This window comes from Centroberyx affinis, unplaced genomic scaffold (genome assembly GCF_046629955.1).
Source record: "Centroberyx affinis isolate AG114_WGS23_722 - 3 ecotype Tasmania unplaced genomic scaffold, CSIRO-AGI_Caff_v1 ptg003736l_1, whole genome shotgun sequence".
NCBI classification, from domain to species: Eukaryota; Metazoa; Chordata; class Actinopteri; order Beryciformes; family Berycidae; genus Centroberyx; species Centroberyx affinis.
The window spans coordinates 20,001-43,129 of NW_027281615.1; the positions used below are offsets into that span (position 1 = coordinate 20,001).

General features: G+C 41.7%; 1 protein-coding gene across 1 annotated transcript in view; it reads right to left on the minus strand.

Annotated features, from left to right (window-relative positions):
- lrig3 (leucine-rich repeats and immunoglobulin-like domains 3) overlaps positions 1 to 19,783 on the minus strand; it is a 38,540-nt gene extending 18,757 nt beyond the window's left edge. Inside the window, exons 1-5 of the mRNA XM_071540860.1 lie at positions 19,364 to 19,783; positions 12,363 to 12,434; positions 12,156 to 12,230; positions 2,173 to 2,307; positions 527 to 670 (exon numbers count right to left, since the gene is read on the minus strand). Coding sequence (XP_071396961.1) covers positions 527 to 670; positions 2,173 to 2,307; positions 12,156 to 12,230; positions 12,363 to 12,434; positions 19,364 to 19,560 — 623 coding nt within the window. The 5' untranslated portion in view covers positions 19,561 to 19,783. The remainder of the gene's footprint in view (positions 1 to 526; positions 671 to 2,172; positions 2,308 to 12,155; positions 12,231 to 12,362; positions 12,435 to 19,363) is intronic.
- Positions 19,784 to 23,129: the final 3,346 nt, after the last annotated feature.

A 23,129-nucleotide genomic window follows, 5' to 3' on the forward strand; every position in this document is an offset into this window, starting at 1 on the left:
CTGGAACAAATCTCATCACTTTCAATCTAAGTCATTTACACAAACACAAGATCTCAAGTCAAGACTTTAGAAACCTTTTCAAGTCATCAGAGTACAAGTCAGAGTCAAGTCCCAAGTCACCAGAACCCAAGTCAAGTCAAGTCTCAAGTCTAAATGTAGAACAGCAAGTCAAGTCAGAACAAATCAGGAGTCTAGTATCAATTTAATATCTTGAAGAAAACAAAATATCTAGAACCCAAGTCAAGTCAAGTCTCAAACTATTAAAACTGTGACTCGAGTCTGACTTGATACAATACTGATATTTTTTGGATTGACTGCCATAGTCTCATTTCATTATCAAGTCCGCTGTAGTTGGAAAACATCAAGATGTTGATATAAGATGCAAAAGTGCAGTATAAACAAATTTTGCTCCTCAAATCATCAAATCATCCTCAAACCATGACCACGATATCTCGCGAATACATCTTGATTATAATCTTAGCCATAATCACGCGGCCCATAATGCAACAGGCCGTTCGGTTCTTACAGGTGCTGCAGGTTGGGCAGCTGGAAGATCTTGGCGGGGATGGAGGACAGGCGGTTGCGGTTCAGGCGGAGGACCTGCAGGCTGCTGGACAGGTTCAGGAAGCAGCCGGCCTCCAGGGACGCGATCCGGTTGTTGTTGAGGAAACTGACAGAGAAATAAGATTAAGATTAAGATTAAGATTAGGATTAAGATGTACTATTGATGGGGGAAAGTCAGGTGTCACAGCAGCGGTGTGCAGTACAGCAGCAGAACAAAGATAAATATCACAAATATAAGAAAGTATACCAATATAACAAAGTGTCTCAAATGTCCAAAGTGACTAAAGTAAAGTGGTGAGTCCAGTGTAATAATAATAAAAACATCTATGTGAGTTGTACTGTACTCTACTGTACTGTACTGCACTGTACTGTCCTGTCCTGTACTTTACTGTCCTGTACTGTAATGTATTGTCCTGTACTGTACTGTACTGTAATGTATTGTCCTGTACTGTCCTGTACTGTACTGTACTGTACTGTCCTGTACTGTCCTGTACTGTCCTGTACTGTCCTGTACTGTACTGTAATGTACTGTAATGTACTGTCCCGTCCCGTCCTGCACCGTACCGTCCCGTCCCGTACTGTCCTGTACTGTACTATACTGTACTGTACTGTACTGTCCTGTACCGTACTGTACCGTCCCGTCCCATACTGTACTGTCCTGTACCGTACTGTACTGTCCCGTCCCATACTGTACTGTACTGTACTGTACTGTCCCGTCCTGTCCTGTACTATACTGTACTGTACTGTCCTGTACTGTACTGTACTGTACTGTTAGTGGTAACATTTGAACAAAAGAGATTTTGTTAAAATGTAAAGAAAACAACACAAATTGACAAAAATTTCAATCCATTAACTTTCAGCCACAGGCTTATTTTCTAACATAATAACGCATTTTGGGCTTTTTTCCCAGCAGTCAAGGCCTCAATACCTCAAAACCCCTTAAACACAAAACAAAGTATTATGGGACATTTTGATACAGCCATGGATTTTTTTTGTGATGCAGTGTGGCTCTGAGACGGATCAGACCCAGTGATTTACAAAAATATTCCCATTTAGATTGAGTATATTCCTTTTGCAGTGTGGTTTGTGTAAAAAATTTGTGTGCAAAATAGTTTTTAGGAATGTTATCTCATTAGAGGTTAGTAGGAATTTTACTTCATTAGAGGTTATGGAATAAATTTGTTGTACTGATCTCAAATTTCTATTGTTTTTTCGCTGTTATGTAGGAAGTTTTTTGGGGTAATACAAGTAGTACAATAAGGGTACATTAATTAAGGGTTAGTTAATGCTTAATAAGCATTAACTAACCCTTAATTAACAGTTAACTAATGTGTCTGGTAATCATTTACTAATGTGTTCATGTTAACTACGGTATTAATTTATACATTATTTAATAGTTTATAAAGATGACTTATTAAGCATTAACTAACCCTTAATTAATGTACTCTTATTGTAAAGTGTTACCGTTTTTTGTGTGTTGCTTTGTTCTGATTTTTGTATACCATCGAGGAAATGTTCAAGTGTTTTCCTCTGCTGTTTGTACCTTTTTTTATACCCGATAAATCCCAAAACGAACATTTAGGTAAAGAGGCTAGCGCTGACACTCACAGGTTCCTGAGCGGCAGGGCGGGGAAGGAGTCGGCCTTTATGTCCACGATGTTGTTGTTGCCGAGGTCGAGCGTCTCCAGGGCGACGAAGGGCCTCAGCTGCTCCGGGCCGATCCTGCCGATCCTGTTGTTCGCTCTGAAAACACACACACACACACACACACACACACACACACACACCGACGCCCCGGTGAGTGGCAGAGATACCGTGTGTCCGACCGCCAAGTCCGTCAATTAGCTTGCGGTGTTAAGAAATTACAAACTCTCACGCCCGTACCACCCAGTGTGAAAGGCATTTTCTGTCATTTTTTTTTTTATTTTTTTTGCTGATGTTGCGAACATTTCTCCCGAATTCCTCCAGCAGCTAAAAAGGTGGAGGCCGGACGACAACGGCCCGTCTTTACCGACAGGTCCAAACAGCCGCTGGGTTTAGTGATGTGTTATTTTGTTTATAAGGTAATTACTAACAAGGTATTTAAAAAAATAACCTGCCAATTACTCGGCTGATGAATGCCATTCCCTCAGTGAAAGCATGCCGAGGCAGAGGCCGGCAATTTCCTGAGCTGCACGCCTCCTAAATTGCAGTGCAGGGACTCTGCTTGGTTATAAACAGAGCGGCACAGAGACTTCTTTGTGTGGGAGACTCAGTGGTGGAGAGAGAGAGGGGGGGGTGGGGGTGGGGGGGGGGCAGGAATTCCCTCCAATCCACCAGACTACAGGCCTCGTTTCAGTATTCATTGCACCGGTCTCCGTCCCTCCTCCCACCTCCACCTCCACCTTACTGACCAGACCAGAGAGCTGTTATTTTTCTGATTAATCTTTCCAGCTCTCTCTTTGTGTCGTTTTTTTTTTTTCCTGAGGACAGTTTTTAGTTTTTTAATATTCATGCAGCGGTGGTCCTGCAAGGCTTCGTCACCGGCAGCAACTGATCGCTTTAACAGGAGCAGCTTTTTTAATATGAAATCTGCCCCCCCAGCAGCAGCCGATCTCCAGCCTTCCAGATTGGGCGAAATAACTGAATAAACTTGACAAATACAAGCACTCACCACACTGTCAATACATGTCAATACATTTCAAATCATTTACAGTGTTGGCGTTTTGCATGTTCTTTTGTTTTATCTTTGACTTAACCACTATGTTAAGAAGGAAGGGTTTGGCTTTTGGTTGTTTTTCTTTTTCTTTTTTTTATTATTATTTATTCTTATTTATTAGAAATTCTATGTTGGACCAGGGGTTTGGGAAAAAATGTAAAAAAAAAAAAAAGAGTCCTTAATGTACATTGTATTTCATTGTACCTGTTAAATGAATAAATACATTTATGAAAAAAAACAAAAACTGACAAATACAGCCACCAATTGATGATCAAGTGAAAGAAGAAAGCATTCTTTGTCATAACAATGTTTTGACAATTACAGCTTCCACCACTTTTCACAAAAACATGCCAAATAAAGTGTTTCCTAGTTGAGAGGAGAACTGGAGGGAGAGGAGAGCGCTGAAAGAAGAGAGAAAGCAGGAGGAGAGGATGAGGTTTTCTTCTCAACTCTCAGCAGGATTAAATCAGGTATCACAACCTTTTCTTTTCAAACCAAACTTTTGTTCTCACTGACGAGACGATGCAATGCTGGATAGTCTAAACCTAAAAGTCTCTACATTTCATATTGATTCAATCCAGAGAGCTGGGCGAATGTGTGTGGTAAAACTGAGAGAACTTTTCCACACATCTTTCGGTTGCACACACATATTTCCTGAACACCTTTTAGTAATCTTTGCATTCAGACACACAGAGGAAGACACTCAGCTCAACACTGAAACAAAGAACCAGAGGGGGGGGGGGATGGATCCAGGCCCGGAGATTTGGACGGGGTCTCTGGGCAACGTTGGGATAAAACCTGCCAGAGCTTGCCTCTCTGCTCGGGCCTTGGCGAGGCCTGGAGTCAGGCTTGGGTCTGATCCAGGAGAAGATCTAGACCGTAACCCAGTAGAAGAAGTCAAAATAAAGCAGTCGAACACGCTGCCACATACGACTTTGCGAAGACTTGGTGTTATTCGTTTATTTACGCTCCGTGGATGAAGATTTGGGGGCGTGCACGAAGATTTAAGAGGCAACCAGACAAAAACTCCAGAAAAACAACAACAACAACAACAACAACAACAGCTGCGGTGAAAGAGCGGCGTTTGATGGGACAGAAAGGAGCAGGAATCCTCTAACGAATGGAGACGCTTTTCCACAACCAGTCATGTGATATTTTAGACCAATGGCAGGCGGTCACACGGCGGAGGATGATGCGTGAAGAGTCTGCGGAGTCCGAAGACGATGCGGCACTTTGTGAACTCGCCAAAATTTGTTTCCCCAGAAAGTCTACTACGGCCTGAACGTGAAAAAAAAACAGGTCTTCAAAAATGGCCTTTGTCAAGAAAGTTTTCGGTGTGTGATAACCGCTGTGAGAATGTGGTAAAATGCGTCTCATCGTCCGACAATAAAACCGGTACAAGCGGCTCTTTTGTCTGGAGATTTGCGAAGGGCTTTCCACGCACCACGGCCCGCAGGTCCCAAACAAAAGGGGCGCACACCACCTGGATACCTGGATCTCAGTTTTCATGTTTCCCCTGACTGGCCGCTGAGAGAAGAAAGAACCGGTCTTTCCAGTTTCCCAGGTGGAGCCGCGGCGAGGGGAAGGGGCTGCGGGACCGTCCCGCGAGAAGACGGGGCCTGAGGTTTGGCGGCTGGGAGGCGCGAGGCGGTTTGTTCTGGGTTTCTATTAGAGCAGTGGTTCTCAACGAGGGGTACGGGGACCACCAGGGGTCCTTGAGTGTGTTCCAGGGGTTCCCCAAGCAAATTGATGAATTGTTAAACTTCAGCATTATTTCATTTACAAGAAGTTAACTCACTGTATTAGAGCTAACCCTAACCCTTTCCAAATTGCAGGGGCTGCAATTAATTTCTTAAAAGAGTTCGGTCCAAACTGGATTTGTGAACAAGGAGCTTTAGAGCTGGACCATGAATCAAAACCTTTCATTAGACTCGGTAAAAACTCAGTAAATCCTGCACATTCACATCCATTTTTTTTACAAAATCACTTTTTTTTAAAACAATTTTTAAGTTCTAAAATATAAGAAAAACGTAAGAAAAGTTTAAATCGCAATTGCAATATTCTGTCAAATAATCGCAATTAGATTTTTCTGTCCATATCTTTCAGCTCTAGTATCTTTACCTCTGTATAACGGTTAGACTGATGGAGGTCAGGATATGATTGGGATTGAGAGCGTCTTGAAACTCCAGTGGGTGAAGAGTTTTTGTTCCAAATAAAAGTGAGTTTTGAAAGACAGAAATCTCAGAAATCAGAAAGTAACCGCTGAGTCACAGATTGATATTATGGTCATTTTGTGCCATACGGCAGGAAAGATCGTACGTATTGCCTCTTTAACTGATGCCAGATTCATAAAAATCACAGGATAGCACAATGTCAACCATCAGCTGAACCTCTCAGAGACAGCAGGGACTTCTGGAAAACACTCACTAGATCTCAATGCAGATGTTGAGAAGAAGGGAAAAGGAGACAAAAAGCAGCTCGTCGAGCTGCTTTTTGTCTCCTTTTCCCTTCTTCTCGACATCTAGCGAGTGTTTTTTTGGAAGGCCGTCCGCTCTGACCTCACACACGATTTGTCAGATTTGTCCATCCGGTTTTCTGTCAGATGAAGCGATGCTGGAAGGTCAAACCTGCATCGATAACAGCCCCGGGGGCATCTTCCGTATCGATAAAATATGAAACTCATTATGAAACTAACAGCCGGCAGCATATGGACCTAAAATCAATGTCAGAGTCTGTTCAGCATCAGCTGTGTAAGACGCAAATGTTCAATCAAAATCGTTTCTTTTTTTTGCTTTTCTAATAAAATCTTGTTTGTCTTTTCCGTTCTATCGGTGTTGGACTTTTAATCAAAAATCAGATATCAGCCGATTGTGTGTCAGTCTGTAAAACCTAAAACAATTTCAGTAACACTTTACAATAAGGGTCACTAAGTTAAGGGTTAGTTAATTAACAGTTAACTAATGTGTAATTTACTAGTGGTGTTAATGTTAACTAAGGTATTAATTTCTACATGATTTAATAGTTTATAAAGATGACTATTAAATAATGTATAAATTAATACCTTAGTTAACATGAACACCATTAGTAAATGATTACCAGACGCATTAGTTAACTGTTAATTAAGGGTTAGTTAATGCTTATTAAGCATTAACTAACCCTTAACTTAGTCACGCTTTTTGTAAAGTGTTACCAATAATTTCATCAGTCTGGGTTTCAGTGATTGTTAGTGTCCCATGATGCTCTACATGCTTTCTCAGAGGCTTTTCCACTGTGAAAAGGCTAAAATTCTGCATGAAACATTAAATGTTTCGATTTGTTTTGGCATGAGAACGGTCAGATCTTAAGATAATAAATATCGGTATCGGCTATAACGGCTATCGGCATCTTAAAATATCAGTATCGGCCCTCCAAAAACCCATATCTGTCAAACCCTACCAGAAACACACATATTGTGAATCGATCAGGCCGATGTTGATATAAACGTTCTTCTTTTCAAATTAGTGAAAAGCAATATAAAGAAAATGAGCACGCACAGAAGAAGCGACTGTCAAATTCACACACACACACACACACACACACACACACACACACACACACACACACACAGCCACCCCCTTCTCTTAGATTAGGTGGCGCAGTGTGATTTTTTCCCTCCAGTGGAACATTTTCCAGAATTTCTCTCCCTCCTTCAGTTTCTCCGGCTGGGAGGCGGCGAGGGGAAAAAAAAGGCCTCCGGGTATCGAGTAGCACTTATTCAAACAGCCAGTCAGACAGAGCGGCAGCTCTCCGACTCCTTTGACCTCGCAGCTCCGAGTAAAAACAAACGGCAATAACCCTGCAGCTGGTAGTAATTGAGTCGTGATCATCTTAATTAATTGAACAATTTCCCAGGAATTTATGGAGGGGGTTAACCCCGCCGCCACCAAATCCCTCCGCCTGTGTTCAGGGGCTTCGACAAATGACCTGCAGATCCCAGGTCTGATTAGGAATTTGGAGAAGCTGAAGCTCTCGGTGTGTCTGAGGAAAAGAAACCGTGACGAAAACAAACTTAACCAATACAAACCAGTGGAGATTAAAGTAATAATCTGTGAGATTACAATAGAAAAATGTCAGTTTTGCTGCTCTGTATCACCGACTGGGTGATTCAACTCATACCCAGTTCATGAAAGCTTTTACATTTACGTTATTTTTTTACGTTTCTGGTTTGTTTGGAATCAACAGAAGAAGAAGAGCTGGGTAGTTAGCGTGAGCAACAGACAGAGAGAAGAGAAACTCAAACTGCATCAACAAGAAAGTCCAAGCTCCGCCCACACTGTTTGATTGACAGGTGATCTGTGGGCAGAAACACCACAGTGAGGCTGAAGGACAAAGATGGAGACTGCCAAAGTCAAAATGCAGAAAACTTAAAACAGCAACAAGGAAATGCAGAATATCTTTCCAGTGTTTTCCAACTCTTCTGTCGCTGTACCGCACAACAGTCCCTCAGCTCAGTTCATGTGTTCACTCGCTCCCCGCTGAGTGAACACATGAACTGGACTGAGGACTTCACACCGCTGAGTCCAACACGGCGTCTCGTACGACTCGAGGCAAAGAACGCGGCCCTGGTTTTCATTACAGGCGCCACGGCAGAGAGCGAGTCATCAGATGGCTTCTCAAAAACTCTGTTCTTTTTCCAATAGGAAATACCACACACACACACACACACACACGCACACACACACACACACACACACACACACACACACACACACTACGAGCAAGAGAGTGCTAGAAAAGGCGACTTCTTCATGACAGAGCTGCATTAGCTTTGCTCAAAGCACAAAACAAGAAAAATACAAACTTCCAATAAAGAGATTTCTGAATTTTGCATAACAAGGAAACTTTTTAGCGTGTGAGTCTGGTCAGACTGGACGGTGGTGGAAGCCAAAAATACTCTGTGTTTGCTTTCAGAGGGCTGGCAGGTATTTGTATATGTGAGTGTGCAGCGCTCTGAAACCCACATGAAGTCCACTCACATGGTGTAATAAGCCTGTAATGAAAAACTATCTCACATATTACATTTTAGGTGTTTATCTCTTAGGTGTGTGGACGTTTGGTAATATCCACCTCTTTATACGTTTGGATATTGCCAGTGGTGGAAAGTAACTATAAGTACATTTACTCAAGTACTGTACTTTATAGTATTTCCATTTGATGCTACTTTATACTTCCACTCCACTACATTTCAGAGGGAAATATTGTACTTTCTACTCCACTGCATTTATTTGACAGCTTTAGTTACTTTTCAGATGGAGATTTGACACAATGGATAATATAACAAGCTTTTAAAATACAACACATTGTTAAAGATGAAGCCAGTGGTTTCCAACCTTTTTGGCTTTTGACGTCTTACAAAAAGCAGTGTGTAGTCGGGTCACATTTCAGATGTCTATGAGTTGTTAACAGCTCCACCAAATAGTGATTTTTCCCTCTAAACCTCACATGGTTTCATTTCAATAAATGTTCAAATGATCCAATATTTCAGCAAAAATCAAAGATTAGAGAAAAAGTCCAAAAACTGAAAACAGATTTGTGTATCAGAACTTTGTTTTTTCTTCTTTCCTCTCCCATGAATCATCTCACGACCCCTCACATTTATCCGGTGACCCGTTGGAGGGGCCCGACCCCTCGGTTGGGAACCACTGGACTAAACTAGCTAACTGTATATAAAGTAGTTCAAACTAGCTCCACCTCCAGCAGCTACAACAGTAACATGCTGCTTACACACTGATGCTTCAGTATTAATAATCTAATGATGTCATATATAATAAAATATCAGTCAGAGGGACCAAACCACTACTTTTACTTTCATACTTTAACTACATTTTGCTGCTAATACTTATGTACTTTTACTTAAGTAGGATTTTTCATGCAGGATTTTTACTTATAATGGAGTATTTTTACATTGCTGTATTGGTACTTTAAGTAAAGGATCAGAGTACTTCTTCCACCACTGGATATTGCACATAAAAGCTGTATGGAAAGTATGGAAACAGCATTGCACTGTCCCAACATACACACAGCTACACTTTCTCTGTGGTTTTCAGCCGCTGTCATCTCACATATTCTACTGTTTGTTTGTTAGTGATCTGGACGGTCGGTCGGGGCAAGACGACGATCTGGAGGAAACCAGACTGAACACCAAAATCTTCAGATCGAATCAAGAATTTATGGTCTGGAATGAGTCTGGAATTTCTGAAACTGAAGCCGTGTAGGAATCCTGCGCTCCGATCCAGAGAGGTCCAGGATGCTCTGCAGGGTTTGAACCCGTGACCTCTGAGTTACAAGACGGTCTTATTTTACAAGACAGACAGAGCTACTTGTATGTGCAACTCTCAGTAATGCCAGACATTAAGTATGTTGCAGGTGAGAATACCAAATCTGTGCATAATAGTGATCCAAATCATAGTTAAATTGAGTTTTTTGCACTGTTGCTCGTCACTGCAGGCGAGAAACTGATCTGGGGTCTGGATTTAAGGCGTGTGAGAGACAAACATGACCAACGAATGAATGAATGAACTGTTTGCACATCAGCAGCTCGTATAAATCACACCTACTGGAAATTAAACATACAATTTCAGTCTATAGCAGTGATTCTCAACCTTTTTCATATCAAGGACCCCTAATTTAGTCCACATTTGGGCCTCGGATCTGAGAATCTGAGAATATTTTTATTGTCAGATTTGATTTTGTCCAGAACTCCATGACTGTCTGTATTGTAGGTCGAGAGATAACAGAGAAACTATGATCAGAACAGTCATTCCTCTACATTCTCTAACTGTGTCTAACTTCTTATAAATGAAATAATGCTGAAGTTTAACAATTCATCAATTTGCTTGGGGACCCCCTGGAACCCCCTCATGGACCCCCTGGTGGTCCCCGGACCCCACGTTGAGAAACACCGGTCTACAGCTTTCAGAACACACCATACCAGAGGTGCGGCTGCGTGCGAACAGAGCGTCACGTCAAAAGACACCGGGTGAAGAACTCAAATCTAACTAAAGAAAACCATCCTGTCTTGCTCTGCTGGGAGGAAAGTCGTGCCCGGAGGTGAAGCTTTCTGCTCTAAGTGTGAAGACAAATTGTCTCTGGCTGGCTGAGGGCTGAACGCCCCGTGGCGGCGGCGGCGGCGGCGGCAGAGCGTCGTGTTCGGGCTTGACGGGGAAAACGCCTCGCGGGGCCCGGGAGGCTGCCGGACGCATTCCTCCACAGTCCCTTCACGTCGATCGGTTTGGAGAGACGCGCCACAGAAAGCAAATAAAATTGTTGAGGTTTCTGACACTAATATCTGGTGTTGTTTTGAAAGCACGTATTGCACAATGGTATTCCAAAATATCCTCTGGTTTGAGTCTGAACCGCCTGAAATGTGACAAGTCAAAGCTTTTCCACGAGCAGCAGAACCCTTTAGGACAGAGATTCTCAACCTTTTTCATATCAAGGACCCCTGATTTTGTCCACATGTGGGCCCGGACCCCCATTTGATAAGATTTTGTCTCTCAAATCCAAATCTGAGCATATTTTTATTGTCAGATATGATTTTGTCCAGAATCCCATGACTATCTGTATTTCTTATTATATTTTTTATTATATTTTAATTGTATTATTATTATTTTTATTATATTTTATTATTTTTATGTTTACTGTATGCACCTCCATACCAAAGCAAATTCCTTGTACTGTGAAAACTTACTTGGCAATAAACTTTATTCTGATTCTGATTCTGATTCTGATTCTGATCATCTTCATCAATTTGCTGTGGACCCCCTGGAACCCCCTCAAGGACCCCTGGTGGTCCCCGGACCCCACGTTGAGAACCACTGCTTTAGGACGTGGTTGGCTGCACACATGCTGCTTATAAACACAGTAAACCAGGATGAAACGGTGTCTTTATGGCATCTGGACCAAGATATTGTCAACAAGTGATTAAAAACAGCCTTGTTTCCAGATTGACTATCGTGCATTTTTACATTTACCCAGTGGGGATTCCGAAGAGATCCATCAGCCCAAAGGGGTCAAAGAGTTCTCAACCCGTGGAAGACCATGTCATCTTTCAACTGACACTGAAACAATAAAAACATCACCAAATTTGGATTTACGGGGTTTTCACACGGCAACGACTTCGTGTTTTGGGCTTGTTGTTTTTCTTTTTCAGCATCACATCACTGCCTCCAGGTTAAAAATACAGAGACAGCAGCAACAGTAACCAAACAAAACAGTTCGGTTTCTGTTGACGGCGTTTGTCTTTAAACACGTGACCCGTCTGGGGCCGGCTGCCATGTCTCCGGCTTGCCCCCGTCTGGGAAACCGGCTCAGCCAAATGGGTTGGTCTCCAGAGAGGGAGAGAGAGAGAGAGAGAGAGAGAGAGAGAGAGAGAGAGAGAGAGAGAGAGAGAGAGAGGACCAGCTTCCCAACGCTCGACTTGAACCAGCAAAGACAAAACTGCTGGAGGATCACCGAGCAGAAACCCTCCAGACCAGTGGTTCTCAACGTGGGGTCCGGGGACCACCAGGGGTCCTTGAGGGGGTTCCAGGGGGTCCCCAGCAAATTGATGAATTGTTAAACTTCACCATTATTTCATTTACAAGAAGTTAACACACATTAGAGAATGTAGAAGAATGACTGTTTAGGTCATAGTTTAACTGTTATCTCTTGGCCTACAATACAGACATTGATCAGTCATGGAAATCATATCTAGCAATAAAAATATGCTCAGATTTAGGACAAAATCTCCTCAAATTGGGGTCCGTGGCTCTAATGTGGACAAAATCTGGGGTCCTTGATATGAAAAAGGTTGAGAACCACTGCTCCAGACTCCCTGGTCGATAGTTTGGTGTAGAAATGATGTCATACTTACAGAATGAGCGTCGTGATGTTTGAAGCGTACGGGCCCAGGTCAGGTATCGCCTCCAGTTCATTGTTGTTCAGCTTTCTGCAAACATGAAGGGAGAAAAAAAAAAAAAAGAAAAAGCAGAATGAACGGTTCGTCACATGTAGAACAGCCGCGGCGTTCGGAAGATCCTGTGTTTATCCGAGGAAGCCCAGAACACAAAGGAGTACTTACATCTCACTCAGATGCTGCAGTGTGGAAAACAAAGTGCTGTCGAGCACCTGCAGCTTGTTGTGGCTCAGGTCCCTGTGAGGAGGAGAGGCAGGAGTCAGAGGAGGAGAAAACACCGAGGAGCAGATTTCTCAAACATTACAGTTTGGCTCTACATGATAAACAGAGCTGCATACAAATTAGGAACTGAACGATGTTGAAAAAATATCTAATTGCGATTATTTTGACTGATATTGCAATTGCGATATGATTTGCGATATTAGAGGGAATGATCATTTTTACATCATTATTCTCATTTTCATTGAAAAACGTATTAAAATGATTATGGTGTGATTTTTGCAGGGATCTGTACCAAACAAAGATGTTTTCTTCAGTCTGTAGAATATGATGTGTAGGCCAGGACATCTCTGCAGCACCACAATATTTACTTTAAAATTCAATATTTTGACACATTTCACCTTCAACAAATATTGCGCCTCCTGCGATTTGAAAATTGCAGGAGGCCATATTGCGATTTCGATCAAATTTCGATTAATTGTTCAGCCCTAATACAAATGTCCCATGTTTTGTGCATTAACACTGAGCGAGTGATCATAGAAAAGTCACTTTGTAATAAAACTAAAGTTCAGAAATGTGCCGCGGTGGATCGTCCCTCTCCGGCTGTGTGCCAAGCAAAACGGTATTATCAGAAATATAATCAATCAAGAATAATATTTATTACAGACAAGACTCAAGCGGCTGAAGAAGTGGAGTCCAGAGTGCTCTCTAAAAAATCTCTAAAATACAAAAAGATCCAGTCTGTAGTGCTATCATTTATCAACCAAGGTCTTTGGGTGCCTTCTCTCCTTTAAAAAGTGCTAAAATGAGTTCTAATTTTTGTGTGATGAACCACTTTGTAAGAGCGGGTGTCACTTTTGGCTCAAACGGTGGATCTCTCACTTTGGGACGAACCTCTTCAGCTCCTCCAGACTGACCTGGGTGAAGGAGGACTCGGGACTTTTTTTGGGGGAAGCTGAGCTGAACTGACTCTGCGTGAGTAACGTCTGAAAGCAAGTGAACATTTTCCAAAACAAACATCTGCATATTTGAGCCAAACAAGAAGAAAAAGAGGGGGGGGGGGGCTTAGAGGTTATAGTCCTTGCATTAGCTTTTCATCCTTCTTTATTAGACGGAGAGAGAGAGAGAGAGAGAGAGAGAGAGAGAGAGAGAGAGAGAGAGAGAGTGCCAGAGCAGCTCGCCTGGCCCCGGCCTCAGCTGAGACCCGGAGCCAAGACAGACAGGCAGATAAGTTATGGAGGGGTGAGACTCTTTCTGTCGCTGCCTATTCTGAAAGGAGGTTGAAGCCTCGTCTGCTGTAGATAGATAGATTTATTTGACAAAAATTGAAAAACATACATGATAGACTAATCATGATAACAGTCCCCATATAAGATTTTTTAAAATTGTCGAGGATTAAAATACACAAAAAAGCCCGAGGGCTTATTTCCATTGTGGTCCGTAAAATGTCTCGGAGTCCTGGGGCCGGATTCACAAAACCCTCTTAAGAAAAAAAATCTTCTCAAGTGCCATTTTTTTCTTAACTTTAGTCTTAAGAAAAAAAAAATAGTAAAAAATGCTACTCTCAAAAACAGTTCTTATATATTTTCTTAACTTTCTTCTAATGTTTCTTCCTAAGAAAAAACTTAGGAATAAATGGTATTCTTGAAATGAAAGTTATCAAATTCGTTATTGATTTTTTTCTTAACTTTAAGACGGCCCTTCACCTGTCTTAAAACTCCTACAGTGAAAAGGTAAGCCTCTAATATCATATATTTAAACACATTTTAGACAAGTAGGTTATAGTTCAAAGTCTTCATAGGTTCCCCTACACCTAACATTAAGATGAACATTTATTGTAAAGCTTTATTTGGTGTAGGGCCAGGTAGGCCTCTGTCTCATGTCTGTTGGAAATAAGATGCAAATTTTACAGTTACCAACAGCAACCAATGTTTAAATCTTTGCTCTAGTTGCTCTAAATAGGTTTTTATCCAATTGTTTTGTAGATGGAAGCACTTTGGGTTGCCTCCTAGCCTTGTCTCCTAGCCTCCTAGCCTTGTCTCCTAGCCTCAATGGCAGTAAGCCTAAAGTTTATTAAAAGTAATTAATTCAGGCCCTATTTTGAGAAGTTCTTAAGTTGAAAAATAAAAGAAATTCGTAAGAAATTAGACAAAATATTGAGGAATTGCACTTAAGAGCCTTCTTAAGAACTTCCTAAAAATTTCCTCTTATGTCATTTCCTAAGATCTATCTTAAGAACACATTGGTGAGCCTCCGGTCTCCAGGACAGATTTCTTGGACTCGTCTCGATTCTCTATTATGTGTTGACTGGCTTTTTTTCTATCTAAAACTATAAATAAACGAGTCATTTTATTGATGTTTGGTTCATTCTCTACCCAGTACTCCCCAGTTTTTCACCTGTAGAAACCTGTGCATGTAATGGACCTCAAACTTCTAAGCACTGATTAGTCGATTCGTATGCATCGGTCAATTCTTAAGTCAATTCCTGAGAATTGATTAGGTCAGTGTTGAAGGCTTTAGTCCAGAGCCCCTGAAGACAGATCTGCATCTCTGTTCATCCTTGAGAAACTGCTTTAACATTATTTTATTACACTGTTTATTGCCTATTCTGGTCTTGAATCAGACTGGATTAGCTCTGGTTTCGGCCTTGACTCGGGTCTCAACACTCTCTGGACACTCGACTGGACCTGGACTCATCTGGGAATTGACTTGGACGCGACTAAAGCGGTCTTGACTGCAGCCCTGGGGGTGAGAGACTCTTTTTTTTTTTTTTTTTTTTTGCTGCCTATTTTGAAAGGAGGTTGAAAACAGGCTCGGGGAGTCTGGCAAGCGAAGCCTGGTGTGCTATAAAGTGGTGGAGTTATTGACGCTGCTGCGCACGATCAACGCTGCGGTGCCAGACACTTTTTTTTTTTTTTTTTACACCCCCCTCCCCTCCTTCTCTTTACCTCCCTCATCTGGAAACCATCAAGGGGTTCTGGGAGGAGGGGAAGAACCTAACAACTGGTAATCTATTCACAATGCCGGGAAAGCGAGAGGGAAAGCGCCTTTGATACGTCTGAAACACCCCTGTCGAATTTTCTGGGGCCTGGTTTTGTTCTCCGGTGGAAAGTTTCATGAACCCCTCGACTACAGTCTCACTTCTCTTACTGAGGCGGCAGTTTTCCCCCATTTTTTTTTTTTCTTTCCCAGCATGCAGCTGTGTGTTGTTGTTGTTCCAGTGCTAGGGGCCATATGGGAGAGTCCTATCATACTCCCTAGATAAGACCTGAGTGGCTCTGACACTTCCACTTCCCTCACAAACCAGACTCTGAGAGGACAAGATAATCCAAGCTGCTGCAGACGGGCTTCGGCCGTATCTGCTGCTCTGCTGAAGATGTTGCACTAAATATTTATCAGTTAAGAGGGAAGAGCGATCGACGCTTCAAAAAGCTCACGAGTCGTCGCTGATGCTTTAGATTGGGTAACAGGCGGATTGGAGTTCTAATTACAAACATTTCTCGGAGGCAGAAATAATCTCATTGGTTGAGTTAAACCTCAGTGGGCGGAGCCAAAGAACCACAGTTTTTCTGCGCACAAGTTAGCTAACTGGTAAACTCGTATGGCAAAGAAGGAACTCTGGTCAAAATAGTAACACAAAATGTAAACAGTGACGTATGTTGAAGCTCAGCGGCTAGCTAACTAGCTTACCTAGCTAGCTATATACCGTATTTCCTCTAATAGTGGCCGGTAGTCAATTAAAAGCCGGGTCTCCGATAATGTCCGGGGCCGTGGTCGACACGAACAAATAAAGGCCGGCCCCAAATACAGGCCGGGGAAAAAACAAAGGAAAAAACAACGGTGGATACCGGTAAACTCCTGGTGCCTGTTATATAATGTAACTGTAGTTTGTAGTAACCTACAAGTGCCACAAGATGGCGGTATGCCACAAGACGGCTCGGCCGGAGGAAGTCTCTGGAGCGTCCCGTCGTCGATTACCGTAATTATCGGTAATGCGTCGCAGTAACAACAAACGGCTACCTAATGAACCCCAACAGAAGCAGATCAGAAAACAAGGAGGCTTTGTATTAAAATATGAGCAAATATACTTATCAAACAGAGGGAATTAGAAATAAAGGCCTGTCTCTAATATAAGCTTCCAATAAAGAGCTGGTACCCTCTGCAGCACGGGCCAATATTAGATGAATTACGGTAGGCTAGTATGGCTAGTTTGAACTTGAAGGTCAGCTAGCTAACTAGCTAACCTAGATAATTTAGTATGATAGATTGTATTGTTTCAGTTAGCAGCAGAGCGCTAGGCTTCATAATATTAGCTTCCTCCTCTCTTACCTCTTGTCTTTTTCACTGAGCTTCAGTCTAATGTTACTTAGCCAGAAAAACTGTGGTTCTTTGGCTCCGCCCACTGAGGTTTAACTCAACCAATCAGATCATTTCTGCCTCTGAGAAATGTTTGTAGAACTAAAACTACAGTCTGCAGTATAGGAGCGTGTCCATCCCAACAGTTAAATCCCTCAGATTATAATCGATTTGTGTCCTGATATGTGAAGAGGCATTACAGAAGGATTTCATATCATTCCTCCACTCAGAGTTCTCTGTTGACTTCAAAATGAAGTGATTATTGCCATTTATGCACATATTTTGTTTTCAAGTGGCCTCCTGAGCCTCCCATCATGTCACAGGCCTAAACCCTGCGACATGAGGAGCCGTGAAGCTTCGGTCTAAATCTGCCTGGCTCCCAGATATTCACGGCTCAAACCGAACGCTCCTCCTCGCTCCCTCCTTCTCTCTCCTTCTCTCTCTGTGAGTTTGTTTCGTACTAATCCCATCGCCGCTCCTTAATCAGTCCCATCGCTGGCTCTGGAGCTGCTAATTCAGCAGAAATAATGGGGTGCTGGAAAACAAAGGCTCGGGCGGTTTAAGGGGTTTAAGATGTGCTGGAGAGCCACTCGTAAATTAGCATGCCAGAGTGAAAAGAATTTTTCCCCCCATGTGGAACCTTTTTTTTTTTTTTTTTCATTTTCTTTGGAAGGCCTGCCTTGGTTATGAGGCTCAGGCTGGGTCTGTTTTCTCTGGCAACATCAAGTTTCCAGAGCAGCACATTTCAGAAAGAGAAAAAGTAAATTCAACAGAAGGGCAACAGCCTCGACCAGGCAGTGAATCAACACTATGGCCCAACACAGCACAATAAAAACCAAGTGCTACGGCCTAATGCAGGGCCATAAAACTCCAGTAAGATTAATTATCTGCAAAGGAGAACACATCTAGGAACGTGTTCGCCGTTAAAACTGTGTTTGGGTAAAGTTGTTCAGCTCCAGCAGGCTCAGACCCAGGCTTGGGCTCGGGCTCGGGCTCAGGCCCAGGCTCAGACCCAGGCTCAGGCCCAGGCTCAGACCCAGACCCAGGCTCAGACCCAGGAGCCAGGGGAACCGAGCGGCAGGGAGAAACAGAGATGTTACTGTAGGAAACTCTCCAAGCTGCATCTGCTGCTTCAGGCTTTTACTGCTTTAACGGCCTCAAAGTCTGTTCAGCTGATATTTTAACAAAAGACTGAATCAAGTTTGATGGTTGTAAACTCTGTAAATCAGAATGTGTGTTAATATGCTGCCAAGCCAAAATAAACATTATGGATGTGATATTAAATTGCAATTGTAGGCCGACATAATATGATATTGATAGGTGACTAGTGCCTAATAATACAACAACAACAACTACTACTGTTATTAAACTACTATCACTGCTACTACTATTGCTGCAACTGCAACTACTACTACTAATATAATCATAATCCAGAAAGCCTCATCTGTACTGGGTTGATCAGGCTGCATCTGATGCTTTTATTGCTTTATAGCTGATATTTTAACAAAAGCTTTTGATGGTTGTAAACTCTGTAAATAAACAAAATGTTTATGTTACTATGCTGCCAAGCCATAATAAACATTATGGATGTGCATTAAATTGCAATTGTATATCATATTTGATAGGTGACTAGTGTCTAATACTACTACTAATACTACTATTGAAAGACTCCTGAAAGATACAGGAAGTCACCCATCTCCTTTCTAGTAAGACTCTTAAATGAAAAACTATAAAATAAGGTTCAAATACCATGCTTTTATTTTGACATGTGCGTTGTAAGTGCTCATGCAGTTCAGTTTTCTGGATGTAAAACTGCCATATGAGTGTTAAACAAACACTTGAAACTTGAATTACTACTACTACTGTTATTAAACTACTACCACTGCTACTATTACTACTGCAACTACTACTAATAATAATAATGACATAATAATGACCCAGAAAGCCTCATTTGTAATGGAATAACAGCACTGGGAGGAAGGCTGGTTAATAATTATGTTGAGTGTAAAGAGACAATGGCACATTGATGTGTAAAACAGCAGCTTTCTGAGGGACTGACTGGCTGCTGCTGGGAAGGAGCCGAGCAACAAGTCCTAAAAAACACCAAGGCTTCAACACACCAGTGACTTCAGTAAAACATGTTATGACCAGCTGTAAAGTCTGATACCAACCAACTGAATAAAACTTTCTCATATTCCTGAAAGTGCAGATTCTTGTCATTCTCTGACTCCATAAAGCAGAAATGTTTGGCGGATAGTTTTAGGATCTGATCCGGAGCCTCGGCGGGCCTTTTCACGCGTCATAATGAACCAAATAGAAAATAAATCAAAGCTGTTTCACTCATAAAGCGCTTTCCTTTGCGACACCCTGCTCGTTTAAATAAATCTGTTTTCCAGCCAAAATGCGACAGGAATGTAGGCCGAGTCAGGCTCATCCCGTCCGAGCGGACAGATGAGGAATAACTCAATAAATCTATAAATCTATAAGAGTGTTTATTCGCTGTGGAGGAGAAGGTGTGAAAGGCAAATTAAAGAGAAGTTTCCATAACAAGCGCCTGGCGGAATGAGAAGGATTTTTTTTTAGAGACTCACAGCTGAACTGCCCATCCCGGGACCGCGGCTGGAGTTTGCCCCCTTCTCAGCCGACTGCAGTCCACAGTCTGTCCGGAGCATGTGCAGGGAGGGGGACACGAGCCTCCGTCTGCACCACATCCACGCTGGATCCTCAGAAACAGCAGAAAAACCACGGCACACCTTGCAAAGCTGCGAGGCTGCGTAGAAGTACACATTTTTCCTTTTACCTCCCTGAAGAAAAAAAAAACCCCAGTAGTTTTATTCTCAGAGGGGGGAAAAGAAAAAATCCAAAGAATCCCCAAAATCCAAAGAAATGTGAGACGGTGTCGATCAGGAGAATCGATCCTTAAATCCGGGTCCTTGTTCTCTCTCGCGCAGGATTTGTAAAATATAAAAGAAAAGCATTTGTCTGAAACTTTCCCATTCCGCTCCGAGAAACTTTTCCTGTGCTCCTCCGCGCCTCGCTGCCGCTGCTCCAGGTTCCCCAGAGCGCAGAGCGAGCGCAGCCTGCCAGAGGTATGCAGGGGGGCGGGGCCAGAGGGGGGGGGCGGGGGGGGGGGGGCGGAGGGGAGCATGGGAAATGTAGTTCAGCATAGCACTGCTTTTAAAGGAGAACACCGGTGGGGGGGGTTTTAAGTCAGTTCGAACCAGAGTTTGGAGTCAATTCATCAGTGAACTCATCAAAACTGAGGAATTTGAATTTGAATAAAAACCATCAGGAAACAGAATTGGAATGGAATTGGAATCTCGGGAAGTTGAATTGAATTTAATGAAATTCAGTGAAATTCCATATTTTTTTTGTTTTTCCCCACATATCCCACATATATATTATATATATATATTATATATTATCAATACTGAATATGATAAAATGTTAAAGGAGCCTTTCAGCTGGTGTTTACATGTGATGTGATGATAATCCACATTATGACTGAATGTGTTTGATTTGTTTCAGTGTCTTTTATCTGATTCATAATGTTTTGATTTATAATGTTTAGAGTCGAGACAGACTCTCTTAGAAGTGGAATTTCATGGAATTCAAAATACTTTAGTGAAAACTTACTTAAAAGTAAAAGTAAAATTACTGACTTTTACTCAAAAAGTACAAGTTCACAAAAAGCTACTCAGTTACAGTAACAGGAGTAACTGAACATTACTCAAGGCCTTGGCCTTTTGGAGAGTTGAATTTGTTTGTGTTGGTGGTTGTTTTCCTTTTTACCCGCTTTCTATTTACCACATCGGTCATAACATTGTGATCAGACAGAGAGTTACTGGACCAGCAAACTGCATCCAAAACTGACATCACAGCTCTAATGAAGCCCAGCCAGCCTACACTAAAAGATAAATCTATAATTATGTTAACCAATAATAAATCTTTGAATCTTTTGTCAGACAATTAATAACCCTAACTAGACAGAAGGCCAAATTTCAGCTTGTTTCAGGACACAAAGTGATTTATTAATCCAATCCTCTGAATTAAACATATTACTGACTGAAAGATAAAGTAACAGAGGCTGTAACTGACACTCTGCACCTGAAAGCTGACTGATAAGTGATTTTTCCTCATTTGCAGCAGAACAACAGTGTCTTCTTCTTCTTCTTCTTCTTCTTCTTCTTTGTTCGTTTCCACATGAAAGAGGCATCATGGGATATTCATGCCCGGGCCGAAGTGTCGGCTCTTCCCTCAGGCGGAGTGTGAAACATCACACCGTCTCCTGCTGACCAAGGTCAAAGCTCCTTAAACTCTTTCTCAGGAAATTTAGATTTTGGGACAGAGTTGGACGAGTGGATCACTGTCGAGTTATAATCTGCTGCAGTGTGGATCGTAGTCAGTGGTGGAAAGTAACTAAGTACATTTACTCAAGTACTGTACTTAAGTACAATTTTGAGGTACTTGTACTTTACTTGAGTATTTCCATTTTATGCTACTTTGTACTTATACTCCACTACATTTTAGAGGGAAATATTGTACTTTTTACTCCATTACATTTATTTCACAGCTATAGTTACTAGTTACTTTTCAGATCAATATTATATGTAAAACATTTGATCATCTTTATAAAATAACTATAAAATAGCATTGTTATAGATTAGACTACCCAAAAGTAAAGCTAAATTGTTAAGATTAGCTTCACGTTGACAACTTTAAAATGCTGCTTACATGTACATGTATGTCAATAAATCAGTATTAATATTCCAATAATTTATGAAAAATATAACTCTCTAAATGGGGACAGTTTGCATAATGAGTACGTTTACTTTGATACTCTAAGTACATTTTGCTGCCAATACTTATGTACTTTTACTTAAGTAAGATTTTGAATGCAGGATTTTTACTTGTAATGGAGTATCTTTACATTGTTGTATTGCTACTTTTACTTCAGTAAAAGATCTCAGTACTTCTTCCACCACTGGTCGTAGTTGTATTCATAATAGCAAAAGAGCCTCGGTGAATCAGTCCATATCTGCATTTTCAAGCTGATAACCACAAACTGTTGATTTGCTGCAGTATAGATTAAATACAAAGGGGGATTGGTTTGAGATGTATTGGCAATAAACTTAACATCCTTCTGTTATTCTGCACCGTCCATTAGTCCATTACTCTATCAGTCTATCAGTCTATCAGTCTTGTCCTGGAGTAAATACACTTTTGAAAGACTGAATAGTTTTGGTGTGATTAGGTTTTGTTCTTAAACGCAGCTCATTAGTGATAAGTGCTTCTGTTGATGTGTCAGCTGTGTTGTGAATAGTTTACTGTTCCAGTTCCTGCAGGTGTGACTCTGACCAGCTGCTGCTGGAGAACTCGTCTGTATTCAAAAAGAGTCGGCTGGTGAAGTTTGGTGTGAAAAGGAAAACTTCACACTCTTTTCTCAGTGTTTTACTTCATCCTCTTGACCTTATTCACACGGCGGCCATTTTGAACACTGATGGGGAAACTCCAGCCCAGCTCTGATATAGATCAGATATTTCATACAAACATTGATCATTTCACAGATTCCACACTGAAAAACATAATAGAAAACAAATAGATAGGTTCACACTTTAGCATATTTGACCCATTATCACTAGCTACCAGAGCCCAGGAAGCTAGCTAGTAGCTAACTAACTAGTAAGCTAGCTAGTAGCTAACTAACTAGTAAGCTAGCTAGCTAACTTCACTGCTAAATTCAAGCAGTTGTCGTGGTTGTTGGTAGTAGTTGGGATTGCTAGCTAATTTGATAAACTGTTGGTCTATCTTTAGTCACTAGGATAAGATAAGATAAGATAAGATAATCCTTTATTAATTCCACAACAGGGAAATTTACAGTGTTACAGCAGCAAAGGGGATAGTGCAAAAGTAAGTAAAAAAAAAAGGCATCAGTAAAAAGCAATATATAGGCTAATAAATAAATAAGTAAACAGTAAACAGTTACAGTAAACGGTTGAATTCACATTATTGCACATAGGAAATATTGATATTACACAGTTTGGTATACATTGATATTGCACATGAGTGAATTTGTCAGTCTTGGTGTGTGTGGTCGACTGGCAGCAGGTTGGTTGTAAAGTCTGACAGCAGAGGGAAGGAAGGACCTGCGGTAGGCCCTACCTCTCCTTCACACACCACAGGTGAAGCATCCTGTCACTGAAGGAGCTAATGTGTTGAAGTAGGCTAATGCTAGTTTTATCCAGGCAGAGCTTCCTACCCCGAGTGTTCAAAATGGCCGCTGTGGGTATAAGGTCATCCTGTCCTAAAGGGCATGCTGGTCAAAAAAACACACACATAAAATCTTCATCTTGGCAA